We start from the raw sequence: 21,532 nt of genomic DNA on the forward strand, positions 1-21,532 counted from the left end.
GGCGAGCACGGTCACACGCACGCTGCGGGAAAAAAAATCACCAGAACTCACACGTGCGCGCCGCCGCCGCTACCTCACACACACCGCAGGCGGAGGAAGAGACACGCCCCCCCCCCTCTCCCCGCACGGTTCAAATCTCACGGCAACTTGCCAGCCTTGATCCCGCCCCTCCGCCCACCAATCAGAAAAGGAGGCGGGTGTGAGTGACGGAACAAGGAACGACAAGTCCAGGTCCCGCTGCAGGCGGAGCGAGCAAACGAGTGGGGAAGGAAGAAGAGGCCTTGTGTCTGTGCAGGGTAGCGATCGTCATTTCAGTCATGAAGGAAGACAAGGAGAATACTAAACCCCGCGATAAGAAAGTCGATGTTAAGTATGAGGAGAGGGCCGAGAGACCCGAGAAAAAGGAGAAGAAAGAGGCCTTGACCAAGGTTGGTGAAGTCAGCAGCAGGCCTGAGTGGGACAGAGCCAGCTTTAGGATGCAATGTCCACCCAAATGGCTGGCTGTTTCATCACACACCTTCTTGCTAACAATCCCATGTTCAGCTTTGTAAATTAGAACCATGTCCTCAGTTCTAAAGTTGCGATACAACAATTCCGAGGTTGTTTTCTGGAAGTCCCTGGTTTCTTCCAGCAGCGTTACTTGTTTTTATAGGCACATCATTCTAATCGATGCTGCTTTGTTATTGTAAGTGATTCATGTGAGAAATGCACTTTTATGCGACAACAATAATACGAGCCTAACAACAAAATATTGCGGATGCTGGAAATCTGAAATAAAAACAGAAAATGCTGGAAATAATCAGGGCAGACGGCATCTGTGGAGTCATCCTAGAGTTTAATCTGTGTCTCGACTGATCAGTTCTCCAACTGCTGCAGATTTGCCTTCGGTAGTTTTGCTGTTTAAACTGATTCTTTAAAAATAAATATTTGCAATGTTTAAATGATCCTGATGGTAAGATTCCCCTTTAAATAATTGTTTGTGTTACTTGGGTCTTTAATGGTAATTTACTGACAAACTTGCATTTATATAGTGCCTTTCATGACCACCAGACGTCCCTTTAAAGCCAATGAAGTACTTTTTGAAGTGTAGTCACTTGTAATATAGGAAACATGGCAGCCAATTTGCGCACAGCAAGCTCTCTCAAACAGCAATGTAATACTGAGCAGATAATCTGTTTTAGTGATGTTGATTGACGGATAAATATTGGTCACAACACGAGGGATAACTCCCCTGCTCTTCTTCGACATAGTGCCATGGGATCTTTTGTGTCCACCTGAGAGGGCAGATGGGGTCCGAAGGACTGCAGTAGGGCCATCAAAATATCTGTTGCAAAACTATAACAATCTTTCCTGTGTTTCAGTAATTTGGATGTTCATATTTTGCTATTTTTTAAATTGTTTTAATGATATAAGTGCAGTGTTTATATATATATATAATATTTTTTTTATATATATATAATAATATATTTTTTTAAAGAAGTAGCTGATATTTTAATTGCCTTTACCCACTAGGTGGTGGTCCGTCGTTTGCCTCCCAGTCTGACAAAAGAACAGTTAGAAGAGCAACTTGCTCCATTACCTGAGCATGATTACTTTGAGTTTTTTTCTACCAATTCAAGGTAACTAGTTACTATAAACAGGATTGTATCACTTTTTAAAATCACAAGGGCCACATTATCAACTGGATTAAAAATCAGAGGGAGTGGCCTTTGTGTTCCTTAAGCTCTTATCTGTGTTGATGGGCTCAACCTTAACCAAGTAACTAGTGGGGTGCTGCAGGGATCAGTGCTGGGATCCCAACTATTTACAATCTATATTAATGACTTGGAAGAGGGGACTGAGTGGAATCTAGCCAAGTTTGCTGATGATACAAAGATGGGAGGAAGTGTAATGTGTGAGGAGGACATAGACAGGCTAAGTGAGTAGGCAAGAATTTGGCAGATGCAGTATAATGTTGGAAAGTGTGAGGTCATGCATTTTGGCAGGAAAAATCAAAGAGTAAGTTATTATTTAAATGGAGAAAGATTGCAAAGTGCTGCAGTACAGCGGGACCTAGGGGTACTTGTGCATGAAACACAAAAGGATAGTATGTAGTTACAGAAAGTGATCAGGAAGGCCAATGGAATCTTGGCCTTTATTGCAAAGGGCATGGAGCATAAAAGCAGGAAAGTCTTGTTACAGCTGTACAGAGAATTGGTGAGGCCACACCTGGAATACTGCGTGCAGTTTTGGTTTACATATTTACGAAAGGATATACTTGCTGTGGAGGCAGTTCGGAGAAGGTTCACTAGGTTGATCCTGGGGATAAGTGGGTTAACTTATGAGGAAAGGTTGAGTAGGTTGGGCTTCTACTTATTGGAATTCAGAAGAATGAGAGGTGATCTTATCGAAACGTATAAGATTATGAGGGGGCTTGACAAGGTGAATGCAGAGAGGATGTTTCCACTGGTGGGGGAGACTAGACCGAGAGGGCATGATCTTAGAATAAAGGGCTGCCCATTTAGAACTGAGATGAGGAGAAATTTCTTCTGAGGGTTGTGAATCAATGGAATTCGCTGCATCAGAGAGCTGTGGAAGCTGGGCATTAAATAAATTTAAGACAGAAATAGACAGTTTCTTAAACGATAAGGGAATAAGGGGTTATGGGAAGTGGGCAGGGAAGTGGGGCTGAGTCCATGATCAGATTAGCCATGATCTTATTGAATGGCGGAGCAGGTTCGAGGGGCCTTATGGCCTACTCCTGCTCCTATTTCTTATGTTCTTATTACCCTCGTGTGGTATTGGTCAAGTGCAAATGTTATGATGCTATATTCATAGAATCATAGAAGTTTACAGCACGGAAGGAGGCTATTTCGGCTTATCGTGTCCGTGCCGGCCAACAAGAGGCTATCCAGCCTAATCCCACTTTCCAGCTCTAGGTCCGTAACCCTGCAGGTTACAGCACTTCAAGTGCACATCCAAGTACTTTTAAAATGTGGTAAGGGTTTCTGCTTCAGACCACCCTTTCAGTTAGTGAGTTCCAGACCCCCACAACCCTCTGCGTGAAGACATTTCCCCTCAAATTCCCTCTAAACCTTCTACCAATGACTTTAAATTTATGCACCCTGGTTGTTGACCCCTCTGCAAAGGGAAATAGGTCTTTTCTATAGGCCCCTCATAATTTTATACACCTCCATGAAGTCTCCCCTCAGCCTTCTCTGTTTCAAGGGAAACAAACCAAGCCTATTCAATCTGTCCTCATAGCTAAGATTCTCCACTCCCGGCAACATCCTCGTAAATTTCCTCTACCCTCTCCAGTGCAATCACGTCCTTCCTTTTAATGTGGTGACCAGAACTGCACGCAGTACTCCAGCTGTGGCCTAACCAGTGTTCTATACAGTTCAAGCATAACCCACCTGCTCATATTCTATGCCTCGGCTAATAAAGGCAAGCATTCCGGATGCCTTCTTAACCACCTTATCCACCTGGCCTGCCACCTTCGGGGATCTATGGACATGCACTCTCAGGTCCGTTTGTTGCTCTACACTTCTCAATGTCCTACTATTTAATGTGTATTCCCTTTCCTTGTTAGCCCTCCCCGAATGCATTACCTCATGGTGTTGGTCAGTTGATGAAATCTTTGAACCCCATTGAGACACACTAGAGTTTGATTTGCACATGTGCGTTGAAACAATTGTAAGATTGCATTGGTCACAAGCCTGAGAGGCTGCAGGACAATTTTGGGTACGCACCAATACAACTGGCAGCATAACTCCTTAAGTCAGATCCCAGTCTGTCTATTGAATGCAATAAACCCTTCAAGTTGCTGTCTTGTACAATTAATAAACCCGTGCTTGGCACCGTGTGAAGGACAGTACAATTGAACCTTAACAAGACTATATATAATAAGAGACTGCTCCCACCAACTCTTAACATTAAAACATGGCTCTCTGCACATACATGTAAAAATACATGCACAGAGTTATCTCCTGGCAGACCAAGTATGATTTGTGCACCGGCTCAGCTTGGGCACTGCTGGCTGCACTTCACACTCTACAGCTACTGGTCTCTGACCAATAGAACAGCATAACTGCAGTCTGAAACCAAGATCTCCTCTGATTAAATTGGTATTTTCGGAGTCCTCCTATGCTCCAAAAAAAAAAGGTGTAGCACAGTGATGAGTGGACAATGTGTCACACCGATTGTTAAACCTAGTGCTGACTGAGTGACACTTATTTTGACTCCCAGTGGGCAACACCTCTGCACTTTTGCTTGCAATGATGGTCTGAACATGGTATAGAACTTTGTGGTCGCAATCAACCTGATTTGTGGGCAGCCATTTCTGGATTTAAACTTTCCGAAATGCTAGATGATGCTCACAAGTGGGATTTTTCTAAGTATTTCTTGTTTCATGGAGGCGTAACACGAGTCGGTTTGGCTGACCTGTTGGGGAAATTCCAACTGTAGTGGTTTAATTTTTTTACGATCAATAAATTTCAGCCTTTATTGAGTTTAACCCTAAATTTATGTTGCAGTTCGGGTCTTTTATGTTGGGTCTGAGTTCAATTTCTGAGCCACAATAAATGTGTAAAACTTAATCTGGCTATAACGAGGGAAAAATTCTGCTGTACAGGTTACTGAAAGCATAACTATTGACTGCCATAGTCTCTCAAAACAATGGAGGTTAATTGCACCGTTTAAAATGATTTCCTATGTAAAATCTCTTTTTTTTTTCCCTACAGTTTATTTCCCCACATATTTTCTAGAGCGTACATCAACTTTAAAAACCAAGAGGACATTGTCCTCTTCAGGGATCAATTTGATGGCTATGTCTTCATTGATAGCAAAGGTATGGTATTTTAAACACTCTACGTCTGTGCATTGTCGGTACCTCCTCGTTTGCTTTCTTTAATTGGTTTCAAAAATGTATTGTAAGGAATTGTGTGTCTTTATTTTTGATATTTCCTTTTTTTTTTAAAAAGCTTTTAACAACAACTGATGCAACAGGGATGAGGAAAACAACTCCGTAATCTGCTCATTCACAGAAGCTTGACATTAGACACAGAAACATCTCTTAAGTTCCCTTTGTCATTAGTATTTCTTATTACTGAACAAACATTTTCCATTTAAATCAAACAAAATAAATGGGGAGGGAATGTTGAATAATGATTCTTTTTTAATAGTTTTATTGCTTAAAGGAATATTGATTTTGAGATTTCCTCCTGTAGTATAATCTAGTAGTGAGTACTACTGTGATCACATTTTAATGCTGTGCTTTTAAAGCATCCAATTACTATGAAAAGTTTCTCTTTTTGGTCTCCTTATTTGAGGAAGGATATACTTTCATTGAAGACAGTTCAGAGAAGGTTCACTAGGTTGATTCCTGAGATGAAGGGGTTGACTTAAGAAAGGTTGGGCCTATACTCATTGGAGTTTAGAAGAATGAGAGGTGATCTTATTGAAACATAAGTTGCTGAGGGGGCTCGACAGGGTAGATGCAGAGCGGATGTTGCCCCTTGTGGGGGAATCTAGAAGTAGGGTGCATAATTTCAGAATAAGGGGCCGCCCATTTAGAATTGAGATGAGGAGGAATTTCTTCTCGGTCATAAATCTGTGGAATTCTCTGCCCCAGAGAGCTGTTGAGGCTGAGTCATTGAATATATTTAAGGTGGAGATACAGATTTTTGAACGATAAGGGTTATAGGGAGCAGGCCGGGCAGGGAAGTGGAGCTGAGCCCAAGATCCGATCAGTCATGATCCTATTGAATGGCGGAGCAGGCTCGAGGGGCCTAATGGCCTACTTCTGCTCCTATTTATGTTTGCATGATTGCCCTAAAGTGCCACGGTACATTTTATCAAAGGATTGGCGCGCTGAGTGTCGCAATTGTAAACCACTGGTGTGAGGAAATGTTAAGTAGAAGAGTTTAATTTTTTTCAGTTAAGTGTACCGATCAGTCTAGCTTTATTATGTTGCTTTTACTATACTTCCACCAGTAGACGTGGAACACATCAGAGAATGGAGTTGCACCATGGAACAGACAGACATTGTTCTGGCAGGCACACAGTCAATTTCATTTTTTAAAAGGAATCCTTTACATATGACCATAAAGAATGTTTTACTGTTAGCATTGTGTAACTGGATTTATTTTGCATGTGAGAGGAACTTGCTGTGGTTGCGACGTTAGTGAGTATTACTGCACACTGTAAGGAACAATACTGAGCTGGCACAACATACTCCATTACCTTTTTTACATTTTTCAATGTATTATGATTTACTCGTTAAAATTTCTGCATAGTCTGACTAATGGATCTAAATAGAAAAGGTTAACTTTTTTTTGGACAGACTGATCTGGTCTCCATCCTACTTGTTTATGAATTTAAAAACATATTTTTGCTGGAGCTTAGTTCGATCCATTCTTAATTAAGAATCTTTTTTATTTGTTTCCTGCCAATAGGCCAGGAGTACCCTGCTATTGTAGAATTTGCCCCATTTCAGAAAATTCCCAAAAAGAAGAGCAAGAAAAAAGATGCGAAAGTGGGAACTATTGAAGATGGTGCGGACTATATACACTTTAGCGATGGTATGGAGTGCCTATATTACTTTTTACAATGTAAACATTTTATCGTAAACTGTTATTGTCTTGTGCCTATTATTCCATTTTGTTTCTGATTTCATGTTCTTCAGCTAGATGTGAAGGGTGTAATCTACTCCTTAGTTATCGCTATTGTTCTGTCCCCTCGTAGGGGATGTGTTTAGTGTATTGTGTAACCTTACTGGGTTAAAAGCTGGATTCCATATCGTGCCCCGTTCTTTCAATCTATCCCTAAACTCCTTTTTGCTGAGCTAATTTTTATTCCACTTGTTTAAGGAAAAGCTGATGTTCTAGCTGGGAAATGGCTACAGAACAATTCATGTGGGGTGGGGGGGAGTTGGTGTGGAACTGATGGATATATTGATTTTAGTAGAATTTCAAACCTTTTATAATTTTAGTTAATCTCTCATGCTTTGCTATTTAATCTGCAGAGTAATGGACAAGATCTATTTTTAAACCAAATGACCTTGGATGCACCATTACTTTGTTAATACAGATGTTGCTGGTTCATGTTCCAGAGCTCTGACGTTGTCAAGAGTTTATTTTTTTCTTTAAGCTAGACCACTTGACTGTATGTCTTGTATTAACAGCGCTCTTAATGGAAGATGGTTTTGTTCCAGGTCTCCTGGTACAACACAAGGCATCCTGTAGCTACTCTAGGATCAGTATTGCTGGTAGTTGGAGAGAATTGTCTGGGCTGCCCTCCTCTTGGCTGAAGGAAGCTGTGTGAAAAGGGTTTTTGTTTAGAGAAGCCAAAATGGAATCTGTTGGGATTCTGGTCTCTTAGTGAGTTGTCGGTGCTCTGTGTTATAGTCACTATGCTGACTGCTGTTGAAATTTATTAAAGTAATACACTTTTTTTTTATTGCAATTATACCAATTTGGGGTGGGGGGGGGGATGATTTTGCTTATAATTTTCATGAAATTGTCAACGTCTTTTTTTTTTATATGCTGTGGTTCAGTGGGTAGCACTCTCTCCTCTTGAGTCAGAAGGTTGTGGGCACAAATTCCAGTGCAATACTGAGGGAGTGCTGCACTGTCAGAGGTGCTGTCTTTCGGATGAGACGTTAAACTGAGGGCCCCATTTGCCCTCCCAGGTGGATGTAAAAGATCCCATGGCACTATTGCGACGAAGAGCAGGGGATTTCTCCCCGGTTCCCTGCCCAATATTTATTCCTCATCTAACATCACTATAAACAAATTTTCTGCTCATTTTTTTTGTTATTTGTGGAAGCTTGCTGCATGCAAATTGGCTGCTGTGTTTCCTACATTGTAACAGTGACAACACTCCGAGTACTTAATTGGTTATGAAGCGCTTTGGAATGTCCTGACGTTGTGAAATAAGCTATATAAATGCAAGTCTTTTTTTCTTAAATAGATTTGCGATTTCATGACGCCAGTGCACACAGGACATCTTTGCACATATTTGTCATTTTAAAAAATCAGTTACAGTTTCAGTTGAAAATAAGCATTTCACCAAGTTTTAAAATGTTATCTTCTTCCTTTTTTAGAAAATATGGACAGATAGTTTTCTACTATCCTATCTAGAGATATATTGTGCAAATTTTTTAATGCAAATGTAAACTGGACTTGGAGCAAGTTTTCAAAACCTACATAACAATTCCTTAAAGCAACTTCTCTTGCCCAGTTTTCTCCTGCACCCTCTCCTACTGAAGGCATTTGTTTCTTACCGGGCTGCGGAGATGGGTGCCAGCTTCCCTTTGGCTTTCTCCAAGTGGACATTATTCACACACGAGCTTTTAGTGAGAGCTGGAGGACTGTCGAGGTGGTGGGAATCATAGACCAGCTCAGCCTGTCTCTGGACAAAAGTGCACCTAGCAGTCGTGAGCACAGTCCCTTGTTAATCTTCCCCATGCCTAATCCAGAGGCACTGAAGCCAGTTGTAGTGCCTTAACCCAAAAGCAAAATGCTGCGGATGTTGGCAATCTGAAATAAAAATAGAAAATGCTGGAAATACTCAGCAGCTCAGGCAGTTGCTTTGGAGCGAGAAACCGAGTTAATGTTTCAGGTGGAAGGTCAGTGCCCTGAAAAGTTTACTCTGTTTCTTGCTCCACATATGCCTGACCTGCTGAGTTTTTCCAGCATTTTTTGTTTCTATTGTAGTGCCTTAACCGTTGCCCCAGACTGAGATCAATTAACTCAGGACGATGCACAAAGCTGTCCAAATAAACAAACACAAAAAATGTATATTGTGTGCAAAAGTATTACTGAAAGGGTTAACAACCAAAAATATTGGCATTTAGCTTTTTTTTCCTCTAAACTGGCATTTTGGATTGTTTAAAAGAAGCATAATAACTACAATTAAACTGATCTTGAGTGGTGGTACACCTTGAGCGTCAATGTGTGATACCTTGGAATATGGGTTCAATCCTCTGCTGTTTAGCCTTGCTGCTTTGGAAAGGTGCTGAGGGGACGTGAGGTGACGTGTTGTCCCACAGGGAACCCTTCCTGGAAATGTGTTTTTTTTTTCAGGGAAGGAGCAGCTTATTTGGAGTCTTGATTTGTGTTTATTTTAGAATTGGTTGAATTTTTTTTCCATTTGTTTGTATTCTTTTTACCAGATCCTGAATATAAAAAGTTTTTGGAGAGTTACAATAACGCGGATGATGAGAAAAATTCAAACAATCCCGAAACACTTCTGGAGGAAATCGAAGCTAAAACAAAAGAGCTAGCGGGTAAATAGGATTGTTTAAGTCTGCTCCGTTTCCGAGCTGTCACCTGTTTACCTGCTCTGACTGTAAAAATCTGTAGATTCAAATAATGGTTGCAGAATTTGATCCTGTAAATTATTGCAGAGTTCATTTGCTAATCATATGCTCTTTAATCTTAATGCGGAAACCTTTTACTCCATATATTAAAATTTTATTTTAGTAATTGTTTTGAGTAAGTTTACAAATGTAATGAAGATCCCTAAAGTAGGGCTACGCTGATTGACTTGATTTTTTTTTTGTTAAAGTTAACGATCTTGGTTCATGGCTCGTGATGTGTCCTTGATCAATCTTATAGATGTCCATCGGATCACATCATTCTAGCCTGCCTGATAAAAGTTTGGTCATTTAATAAGAGGCCAAAATGCATATAGTCATTATAATGCCTGCGTAATCAGTGACTGTGAACATCTTCCATGGATGCCATTTGAGTTATTTTCAAGCATCTTTCCCTTTTTTTTTCTATCCTTGTCTTGTATTCCGTTTTCCTGCTGAAATTCAAAACCACAAATTCAGTATAGTGAATATGGTACTGGACTAGCAACTGCAAGGTTATGAATTCAAATCTTAGCGTGAATTGAATTCAGTAAATCTGGGAATTTATGTGGCACCAGAAAATATGACATTCCAATAGTTTAGCCCAACTGATTCACTAATCCTCTTCAAGGAAGGGAATCTGCCACCTCTACCCAGTCTGGAATTTTTTATTTTTTTATTTTTTCATTTACAGGATGTGGGTGTCACTGGCAAGGCCAGCATTTATTGCCCATCCCTAATTGCCCTAAAGGTGGTGGTGAGCTGCCTTCTTGAACCGCTGCAGTCCTGTGGTGAAGTTACTCACATAGTCACAGGTTTGGTATAACTGAGTGGCTTCCTCGGCCATTTCAAAGTCAACCACATTGCTGTGGGTCTGGAGTCATGTATAGGCCAGACTGGATAAGGACAGCAGGTTTCCTTCCCTGATGGGTTTTTATGACAATCTGCTAGTTTCATGGTCACCATTGCTGATACTTTTTTTTAAATTCCAGATTGATTTAATTAACTGAATTAAAATTCCACAGCTGCTGTGGCAGGATTTGAACTGGTGTCTCCGGATTACTAGTCCAGTAACATAACCACTATGCTACCATACCCTGTATATGGAATGACGTGTGACTCTAGTCCACACTAACTGGTTGGCTCTTGATGCCCTCTGAAGTGTCCTAGCAAGTCGCTCAGTTGACATGGCAACAAGCGTTGGGTAATAAATGTGTTGCCTCCTACGAAATTACGCACTCCCAAATAAACCCATCACCTTTTGTGCATGCTGGCTCATTGACACTAATTTGTTCAATTCATGACTAGATGGACTAGTATTGATTAGCAATTTGCCCCCAAGTGCTGGTACTGTATAGTGTTTTTCCAGTGTTATTGTAATTTTGTAGGAACTCCAAAGCAAAAGTTTATTTGCATTAATGTAAATGGAATATTTTTTTCCTTTTTAACAGCTAAGAAAACTACACCTCTTTTGGACTATGTGAAAAATAAGCAGGTAACGACTCTCATTTTGTCTTTGATTACCCATGTTTTGACTTTTTTTTAAAAAAGTAGTTTTGAGTTTATCCAAAATATGTCTGTAATTGTCTACTGTGTGTCACTATTCTCTCCTGCACCAGAGAATAAGAGAGGAAAAAAGAGAAGAAAGGAGGAGAAGAGAGCTGGAAAAGAGGAGACTCCGAGAAGAAGAACGGAGAAAATGGAGAGAGGACGAAAGGCGGAAAAGAAGAGAAGCAGAGAAACAAAAGAAGATGTTAGAAAAAGGATTTGATAAAGACAAAGAGAGATCAAAGGACGAACCGAAGATAAAGGTGCACGAAAATATGCCCATAATCTTACAAAGCTACTTTCTTATTTAAAAATGTTTACATGTCTAACGGCAGAATATCCTTGTGGTTTTGTAGCTTCTGAAGAAGCCAGATAAAGGGGATGACTCCTGTTTAGAAAAGCCAAAGGACAAAGTAAAGAAACTGGAGAGAGAGAGAGCTAAAGAGGACAGATCCTTCGCTGGACAGGGAAAACGCCTGGAAAGTGCCATCAAGGAGGATAAAGGAAAGAAGTGAGTGAGGATAAATTAAACTTACTGGTGCGCTTTCCAATCATGTTGTTTGCTGCAATATGCATGGTTTCTTACCCACTGCTGGAGTAGTCATAGAAAATAGGTGCAGGAGTAGGCCATTCGGCCCTTCTAGCCTGCACCGCCATTCAATGAGTTAATGGCTGAACATGCAACTTCAGTACCCCATTCCTGCTTTCTTGCCATACCCCTTGATCCCCCTAGTAGTAAGGACTACATCTAACTCCTTTTTGAATATATTTGGTGAATTGGCCTCAACAACTTTCTGTGGTAAGAATTCCACAGGTTCACCACTCTCTGGGTGAAGAAGTTTCTCCTCATCTCGGTCCTAAATGGCTTACCCCTTATCCTTAGACTGTGACCCCTGGTTCTGGACTTCCCCAACATTGTGAACATTCTTCCTGCATCTAACCTGTCTTAAACCCATCAGAATTTTAAACGTTTCTATAAGGTCCCCTCTCATTCTTCTGAACTCCAGTGAATACAAGCCCAGTTGATTTAGTCTTTCTTGATAGGTCAGTCCCGCCATCCCGGGAATCAGTCTGGTGAACCTTCGCTGCACTCCCTCAATAACAAGAATGTCCTTCCTCGGGTTAGGAGACCAAAACTGTACACAATACTCCAGGTGTGGCCTCACCAAGGCCCTATACAACTGTAGCAACACCTCCCTGCCCCTGTACTCAAATCCCCTCGCTATGAAGGCCAACATGCCATTTGCTTTCTTAACCGCCTGCTGTACCTGCATGCCAACCTTCAATGACTGATGTACCATGACACCCAGGTCTCGTTGCACCTCCCCTTTTCCTAATCTGTCACCATTCAGATAATAGTCTGTCTCTGTTTTTACCACCAAAGTGGACAACCTAACATTTATCCACATTATACTTCATCTGCCATGCATTTGCCCACTCACCTAACCTATCCAAGTCGCTCTGCAGCCTCATAGCATCCTCCTCGCAGCTCACACTGCCACCTAACTTAGTGTCATCCGAAAATTTGGAGATACTACATTTAATCCCCCCGTCTAAATCATTAATATACAATGTAAACAGCTGGGGCCCCAGCACAGAACCTTGCGGTACCCCACTACTCACCGCCTGCCATTCTGAAAAGTACCCATTTACTCCTACTCTTTGCTTCCTGTCTGACAACCATTTCATAATCCATGACAGCACACTACCCCCAATCCCATGTGCTTTAACTTTGAACATTAATCTCTTGTGTGGAACCTTGTCGAAAGCCTTCTGATGAAAGTCCAAATATACCACATCAAATGGTACTCCCTTGTCCACTCTACTGGAAACATCCTCAAAAAATTCCAGAAGATTTGTCAAGCATGATTTCCCTTTCACAAATCCATGCTGACTTGGACCTATCATGTCACCTCTTTCCAAATGCGCTGCTATGACATCCTTAATAATTGATTCCATCATCTTACCCACTACCGATGTCAGGCTGACCGGTCTATAATTCCCTGTTTTCTCTCCCTCCTTTTTTAAAAAGTGGGGTTACATTGGCTACCCTCCACTCAATAGGAACTGATCCAGAGTCAATGGAATGTTGGAAAATGACTGTCCATGCATCCGCTATTTCCAAGGCCACCTCCTTAAGTACTCTGGGATGCAGTCCATCAGGCCCTGGAGATTTATCGGCCTTCAATCCCATCAATTTCCCCAACACAATTTCCCGACTAATAAGGATTTCCCTCAGTTCCTCCTCCTTACTAGACCCTCTGACCCTTCTTATACCCAGAATATTGTTAGTGTCCTCCTTAGTGAATACCGAACCAAAGTATTTGTTCAATTGGTCCGCCATTTCTTTGTTCCCCGTTATGACTTCCCCTGATTCTGACTGCAGGGGACCTACGTTTGTCTTTACTAACCTTTTTCTCTTTACATATCTATAGAAACTTTTGCAATCCGTCTTAATGTTCCCTGCAAGCTTCTTCTCGTACTCCATTTTCCCTGCCCTAATCAAACCCTTTGTCCTCCTCTGCTGAGTTCTAAATTTCTCCCAGTCTCCGGGTTCGCTGCTATTTCTGGCCAATTTGTATTCCACTTCCTTGGCTTTAATACTATCCCTGATTTCCCTAGATAGCCACGGTTGACCCACCTTCGCTTTTTTATTTTTATGCCAGACAGGAATGTGCAATTGTTGTAGTTCATCCATGCAGTCTCTAAATGTCTGCCATTGCCCATCCACAGTCAACCCCTCAAGTATCATTCGCCAATCAATCCTAGCCAATTCACGCCTCATACCTTCAAAGTTACCCTTCTTTAAGTTCTGGACCATGGTCTGCATGTACACTGCAATCAAGGAGTTACTTGATGGTATAAATCCTACAGAATTGTGTATTCTGAACTATCATCATGAACCTAGTGCTCTAAAATAGGTTTCTTGCCTGTATAAGTTCAGAAGTGATGCATTGTCTGATGTCTATTGATATTTTTCTTCCAGTGTAACTTGAGGCAACTTGTTCAGCAGGCAACCACACATGTTATCTTGGATAATCTTTCTGTTCTTTCTCTGTGTCGAGCATCTGTTCCGAGCAAAGACGACAAAATGGGGGGTATGCCCTAGCATCTGCCAAAGCATCTTTTGAAATGTTTTTATTGGTGTGAGTGACTGGGCTTGTGTATTGTTTTCCCTTCTCACTTCCTGTGTAAAAGTATTTGACTGTTAGGATTTGTGGGCACGGATCTGCATCTTGCCACTCTGGACTGCTAACATGTTGCACTGCAGAGCAGTGTGTGAAATTTAAACTTGTCTGTTGACGCATCAGACTATGGTGAGACTTCAGAGTGTGGTAGCGGAAAAGGACCAGATACCTGGTAACTACTCAGAACACTTATCTAGATCAATACGGTATGATTCAAGTGGATTTTGTTCTGTGAATGAAGGAACTTGCATTGATATAGCGTCTTTCACAAGCACCAGATGTCCCAAATGCTTTACAGCCAAATTAAGTACTTTTTAAAGTTAAGTCACTGTGGTGTGTAGGAAATGCGGTAGCCCATTTGTGCACAGGAAGGTCCCATAAATAAATGACCAAATGATCACTTTTAGTGATGTTGGTTGAGGGATACATATTGGCCAGGACACCAGGATAAACTCCCTGCATTTCTTCGAAGTAGTGCCATGGGATCTTTTACATCCATCTGAGAAGGCAGACGAGGCCTCGGTTTAACGTCTCATCCGAAAAGATGCAAGTAGATGAAAATTTTTACCAGCACATCTATTCATCTGGCTGCCAGATAATGGGCTTACAAGAAAATAAAGTATCAGTCTTTTTGCACGAATTGGCCGTAACATAGAAACATAGAAAATAGGTGCAGGAGTAGGCCATTTGGCCCTTCGAGCCTGCACCACCATTCGATAAGATCATGGTTGATCATTCCCTCAGTACCCCTTTCCTGCTTTCTCTCCATACCCCTTGATCACCTTAGCCGTAAGGGCCATATCTTACTCCCTCTTGAATATATCCAATGAGTTGGCATCAACAACACTCTGCGGCAGGGAATTCCACAGTTTAACAACTCTCTGAGTGAAGAAGTTTCTCCTCATCTCAGTCCTAAATGGCCTACTCCTTATCCTAAGACTGTGTCCCCTGGTTCTGAACTTCCCCAACATCGGAAACAATCTTCCCGCATCTAACCTGTCCCAACCCGTCAGAATCTTGTATGTTTCTATGAGATCCCCTCTCATCCTTCTAAACTCCAGTGAATACAGGCCCAGTTGATCCAGTCTCTCCTCATATGTCAGTCCTGCCATCACGGGAATCAGTCTGGTGAACCTTCGCTGCACTCCCTCAATAGCAAGAACGTCCTTCCTCAGATTAGGAGACCAAAACTGAACACAATATTCCAGGTGAGGCCTCACCAAGGCCCTGTACAACTGCGGTAAGGCCTCCCTGCTCCTATACTCAAATCCCCTAGCTATGAAGGCCAATATACCATTTTCCTTCCTTACCGCCTGCTGTACCTGTGTGCCAACTTTCAATGAACCATGACACCCAGGTCTCGTTGCACCTCCCCTTTTCCTAATCTGCCACTATTCAGATAATCTGTCTTCGCGTTTTTGCCCCCAAAGTGGATAACCTCACATTTATCCACATTATACTGCATCTGCCATGCATTTGCCCTCTCACCTAACCTGTCCAAGTCACCCTGCAGTCTCTTAGCGTCCCCCTCACCGCTCACACCGCCACCCAGTTTAGTGTCATCACCAAAGTTGGAGATATTGCACTCAATTCCTTCATCCAAATCATTGATGTATATTGTAAAGAGCTGGGGTCCCATCACTGAGCCCCGCGGCACTCCACTAGTCACTGCCTGCCATTCTGAAAAGGATCCGTTTATCCCGACTCTCTGCTTCCTGTCTGCCAACCAGTTCTCTATCCACGTCAGTATATTACTCCCAATACCATGTGCTTTGATTTTGCACACCAATCTCTTGTGTGGGACCTTGTCAAAAGCCTTTTGAAAGTCCAAATACACCATATCCACTGGTTCTCTCTTGTCCACTCTACTCGTTACATCCTCACAAAATTCCAGAAGATTTGTCCAGCATGATTTCCCTTTCATAAATTCATGCTGACTTGGACCGATTCTGTCACTGCTTTCCAAATGCGCTGCTATTTCATCTTTTAATAATTGATTTCAACATTTTTCCCCACCACTGATATCAGGCTAACCGGTCTATACTTACCTGCTTTCTCTCTCCCTCCCTTTTTTTTAAAAAGTGGTGCTACATTAGCTACCCTCCAGTCCATAGGAACTGATCCCGAGTCGATAGATGCAATTCGCAGCATGGCATGTTGTGAAAGTGAATTCAATAAATCTGGTAATTTATTGGCTGGCATCAGAAAAAGATGGATGGGAAACCACCATAATGTTGCTTAAAAACCCAATTACTTCACTAATGTTCTTCATGGAAGAAAACTTGTGCCCCTACCCAGTCTGGCCTACATGTGTCTCCAGTCTCTCGCTACTTGTTTGACTCTTGATGCCCTCTGAAATATTCCATTGAGCCACTCTGTTTTAAAACAATTCATGCAGCCTTGGAAGATCCACCACGTCCCAAAACAATCTGTTTTTGAGCCTTGAGTTTCTGTTTTGAGCCTTGAATAAGTTTTTTGGTCTGGACCGACAGGATTGAAGACGATGGTGGAAGAGACTACCGGGAAAAAGAGGAAAGGGAACGAGAGAGAAGGCTGAAGGAGAAAGAGCGTCAGAAACGCCAGGACGAAGAACGACGGAAGCCAAGGGAACGATGCGAGGCTGACAAACCTTTCAGAAAAAAAGACGAAGAGATTAAGAAGGAAAAGGATCAAACAAATGAAAAGGCCAGGAAAAAGGAAAGCTTGGACATTGCATCAAGCTATGACAAATTGGAGAAAGGAAAAGAAGACAAGAAGGAGGATATTGCATCAAAAAAGGAACGTATCCGAAATAAGGTACAGGAATGTTTCATTTAGTAAATGTGGGTTAACTAATTGAAACCAAGAGATCAAAGGATGAATTCTTTCTACCGCTATAAAGACATCTGGGCTTTAAATTTAATTGTGTTGCAAATGTAATGGGCTGTAATTTGCGGCCTCTATGAGGTGCGCATGCGCCCATAAGGGCCGCGCAAGTTCCGGGTTTTCGCGCGCAAAGCACATGTGCCAAAACCCGGAACTTATGATCTGTCAAGAATTTTCCTGATAGATGATCTGCATCCCCAGGAAACAGGCATTCACGTGAATTTCCGTGAAATTTTTACAGCTGGCAAAAGCAAGCGTAAGGCCTGCTTTTATCAGCGTTAAGAGTTTAAAAAAAACGTAAAAGCACATTTTTATCAATCATTTATACATACCTGTACAATAAGTTAAGTTTAGTTTTAGCCCTTTTAAAACATTTAAATTTATTTTTCAAAAAATTATATTTGTTTTAAATATTTAATTAAATGGCATTTTAAATGTGATGTTTTTTTTTATTTATTTGATGAGTAGATGTATTTTTGGGGCTATCCCCATTCATGCTTATGGGATTTCCCCATAAGCATGAATGGGGATCTTTTATTGGTTGGGCTGGCCCACGTGATCCCGGGATGCTTGCGAACCGCCTGCGCCCCTGAGATACGTGGGCCACTACCTGCAGGTACACGGAGAAGCCCAGGACCGTGAATCTCCATACCTCCCCGGACCACTCTGTACACGGGCATTCTATTTGCGATAGGAGGCATTTCTCCGTGGGAAGCCACCGACCGCAAATTCAGGACCAATATAATAGTCTGCCATCTTTTCTGTTGGTAACGCACCTAAATCTCTTGGAGCCATTTCATTGATCAAAGTAGAACATGATACATCAAATGTCTTGTTTACAAGTATTTTTTTTTGGTTTCCGTGCAAGGCAATTACAAATTTGATTTATAAATAAGTGGACTGCCACTAGATAAAATTGCTAAGTAAATACTTGAACTCCTGCTCTAAATAATTCTGTGAAAATTAATCATAAGTAAAATATTGCTGGCTTGATTGCATTAAAATTCCTAGTTGTGTTGAAACGTTTAGGTAAATTTTATTGCTATTAATAGAAAGCTAAGTTTTTATCCTAATCCCTGGTGATATTGAAACCAAGCAATGCAATATCCACTTCATTCAATAGTAAGGAATACCTTTTTAGGGTATATCATTTGGTCTTTGAGTTTATCCAGTGTAGATATCCTGTTTTAAGCAGCCTAAGATTGACGTGTTAGTGGTTTTGTTGCATTACAGGATGCCTTGTTCTACAGTGTGCCTTGCATAAAGTCCTAGAGAGTATTACTCTGGAATATAATTAGAAATTGTACACTTTGCTCTTTGGATTTTATTGCATTGATTTCGGTTGCATAAGGCTAAAAGATTTCCAACTTCTTGAAAGGTCACCCATAATGTGCTTAAAATATTTTTATGGAAGAAAATGCATTTTATAATATTGAAATGTTACAGAATTTAATCCAACTTTTAAAAGTGCAATCCATCTGGATAGTTTCACTTTTTTTGTGTGGCACTTTTTTTTTAAATTTCCAGGACCGCCCGACCATGCAGCTCTACCAGCCAGGGGCTCGGAGCCGCAGCCGGGTAGTGACGTGCACAAAGTCCGGCGAGAGCTGCATGAAATCGCCAGAGGAAAATGAAGAGAATAAAGAGGAACTTGAGGCTTCCGGGAATATTGCCGAAAAGGAGAATGAAGAATGAGAAAGAAGGCTGCTGTTTCGTTCAAGGGTTGAGCAGTCACGGTACACCGACCGAGTGTAGGAGAAGTCCAAAAGTGTCCTTATTGGAGAGGAGCTCGGAGAACGAGGATGGTGCAGTTTGCTTGTCAGATAAAATGTTTGAAACTGGTAATTTCTCTTTTTTTTTAAAAGAATGGAGGTTTTTTTTTGCCATCACGATTGTGACCGGGCACTGAGCAAGATTATTGCAGTTGGAGATTAACTGGGATGTAAATTAGATGTTGCGCTTACTAGACAGGTGCTAGTGACTCCGAAAATGTACTAGCCAACAGCTTTGATGTGAGTTAATGACATCCCATCGTTTGCTTCAGTAGGCAAGAGGCAAGTAAAGGAAATGCTGCAGCAGAATTAAATCAACAAATGCTAATAACTTACCTGGGTCGTAAGTTTAAAATATAAACTACAGCATATAGCATGAGACCAAATTCTTAGTGGCCTTATTGGTCTTTTCACTTGTGGCATGTATGAAGAGGCCCAGGGGGAAAAAAAATAGCATTTGCTCTTTCACACTTGTCATGCGTGCTGCATTTTAGGGTTAGACTTGTCTATAACCTAGAACTGGAAAAAGTACCAGTTGCAATTTATATTGAAGGGACTGTGGAGGTTACCCTTTAGACCGATTTACTGAACTTCTATTGATTTCTGTAGGAGGGAAGATCTTGAAAAATCTCACTTTGTTCATCTGTCGCTGTGCAAATCCAGTTCTTTTGACTCAAATAGTACCCCATCATTCAGCCACATATAAAATACAGATACGAACTTATTGGAAATTACTCATGCTTGTCATCAAAAATTAAAATTTGCTTTTAACTTATCCATTCATTCATTGCCTTAGGAAGTCTCTTGCAGTGCCACTCTCATCAACCAGCAGAGGGCACTGATAGCATGGCAGTGTGTGTGTGTATAAAATAAATCTGTTCGGTGCTTTTATTTTGACGATTGATTTCTAATGTGTGTAACTAGTATTGGATCATGTGTGGCAAAATAACCAAGAGAATATTGAACCTGTTTCTTGATCCCTGATTTGCAACAGTGCTGGTTCCTTACGTTTTTTTTTAACATCTTGTGGACATTGCGCATATCTTCAGGGTCCAGAGGAATTGTTGCAATCAAACAAAAAGCAACTTGCAGCTGCAAACTCAGTTGGTTTTACTTTTTGTGCTACATCAGAAAGGTTGTAAAGCTGTTCATACATTCCAAGAACTGCTGAAACGATTCCTTCAGAAGAAAATTGAAACTTTTACTAATTCTCAAGACTATGCATTTCCTTTTGTTTTTCATGCATTGTTTATACTTTCAACAGTGTTGAAAACTTGCGATCAATAAATACCAATGACCAAATGCGTGCAGTTTTGTTTTGATCAGAAATGAGCAGTTTTAATAACATCCTTTTTAATTCCAGTGACCTTCTAGATGATCATAGAATCTTGCAGCACAGCAGTGAGACTATTTGGCCCATCACACCTGTGCTGGCTCTTTGCTGTCCAATTTAGTCCCATAACCCTGCAAATTAGTCCTCTGCAATTACATGTCCAATTGCCTTTTAAAAGTTCTTATGGAATGTACAATCCTTTCCAATAGTGCGTTCCAGATCTTAATAACCATCTGCAGAAATGTATTTTCCTTTCCCCTCTAGAGCTTTTGCCAGTTATTTAAAATCTATGACTTCTGTTTTACCGACCCACTTGCCAAAGGAATTGGTTTCGCCCCACTTGCTCTTTCAAAACCCCATGTAAGCCAAATGTATCATCTTCACCAATAGAAGTTTACGGTGTGACCAAACCTAGTGGCACTGTGACCCACATGGCTCCCAAAGGTGAAGACTCTGGACCTAGATACCAATTTCCTGTAAAACTCTCACCGGCTGAGCCCAGAAAGCTGTTTCTGTAACGAGCGAAAGGATCACCACCCTGCACCATGGCTCCAAGCAAATGTGGCAAGAAAGCCATTAAATGCTCTCTGCAAATCCCAGGCTGTGGCTAGAAATCCCCACCCCTTCAGTGTCTCTTCATCGAAACCATACTGCGGATTCACCAATCATAAGAATCCCGTCGCCAGCAGCCAACAAATAAACCCCTGCTGTAATCCTACACAAATAGTGAGTGCAGAATCTCTGGTGCAATTGCACTTGGGTGGGTGGGGTGGCTTTTACACATGTAGGCAAAATCAGTGTAGCTATGACAGCTAATCTCTTGGTGGGTAAACTCACTGCTCAAAATTCCAGCTTAACTCTGGGTGATCAGTAGCGCTAATTCTGCCTGGTGATTATTGAATACAAAGGCAAAGTGCCCGAGACCCCAGCAGTTGACGGCTGCGGTCCACATGTCATCCTGTGCACACTGCAGCCAGCTGGCTGCACAAGGCTAGGCATAAGTGTGAAGGCTAACACGACTCTGGTTTACTTCTCAGAATGTAAATTGGAATATCCAATGGGTGTGTTGGGTTTCCTTTCTCTCTCTTCTACCACTCTCTTTCCCCACCATTCCCTATCTTGCACTTTTTTTTTATATTCATTCCTGGGATGTCGGCATCACTGGCAGGGGCAGTATTTATTGCCCATCCCTAATTGCCTTTGAGAAGGTGGTGATGAGCCGCCGCCTTGAACCGTTAAGTGTCCTTGTGAAGGTACTCCCATGGTGCTGTTGGGGAGGGAGTTCCAGGATTTTGACCCAGCGATGAAGGAACGGCGATATATTTCCAAGCCAGGATGGTGTGTAACTTGGACGGAAACTTGCAGGTGATGAGGTTCCCATGCGCCTGCTGCCCTTGTCCATCTAGGTGGTAGAGGTCGTGGGTTTGTGAAGTGCTGCTGAAGAAGCCTTGGCGAGTTGCTGCAGTGCGTCTTGTAGATGGTACACACT

The 21,532-nt window shown here is 41.6% G+C and overlaps 1 protein-coding gene across 1 annotated transcript; it reads left to right on the forward strand.

Moving 5' to 3' along the window:
• Nucleotides 1-202: 202 nt before the first annotated feature.
• On the forward strand, nt 203-20,012 carry upf3b (UPF3B regulator of nonsense mediated mRNA decay). The gene is made up of 10 exons (XM_070882821.1): nt 203-428; nt 1,513-1,619; nt 4,722-4,828; nt 6,435-6,560; nt 9,155-9,268; nt 10,789-10,832; nt 10,957-11,148; nt 11,242-11,396; nt 16,566-16,869; nt 18,466-20,012. Exons 1-10 carry the CDS (start codon nt 318-320, stop codon nt 18,631-18,633), a joined length of 1,428 nt encoding a protein of 475 aa, XP_070738922.1. The 5' UTR covers nt 203-317; the 3' UTR covers nt 18,634-20,012.
• Nucleotides 20,013-21,532: the final 1,520 nt, after the last annotated feature.

The sequence above is a fragment of the Pristiophorus japonicus genome, chromosome 6 (assembly GCF_044704955.1).
Source record: "Pristiophorus japonicus isolate sPriJap1 chromosome 6, sPriJap1.hap1, whole genome shotgun sequence".
Lineage (NCBI taxonomy): Eukaryota > Metazoa > Chordata > Chondrichthyes > Pristiophoridae > Pristiophorus > Pristiophorus japonicus.

What these genes read in the sequence shown, in the direction of transcription:
- upf3b (XM_070882821.1), top strand. Translation starts at nt 318, where the DNA reads ATGAAGGAAGACAAGGAGAATACTAAACCCCGCGATAAGAAAGTCGAT. An exon ending in CTATATACACTTTAGCGATG is followed by an intron (nt 6,561 to 9,154) that starts GTATGGAGTGCC and finishes TCTTTTTACCAG; the next exon opens with ATCCTGAATATAAAAAGTTT. An exon ending in AAGGAGGATAAAGGAAAGAA is followed by an intron (nt 11,397 to 16,565) that starts GTGAGTGAGGAT and finishes CTGGACCGACAG; the next exon opens with GATTGAAGACGATGGTGGAA.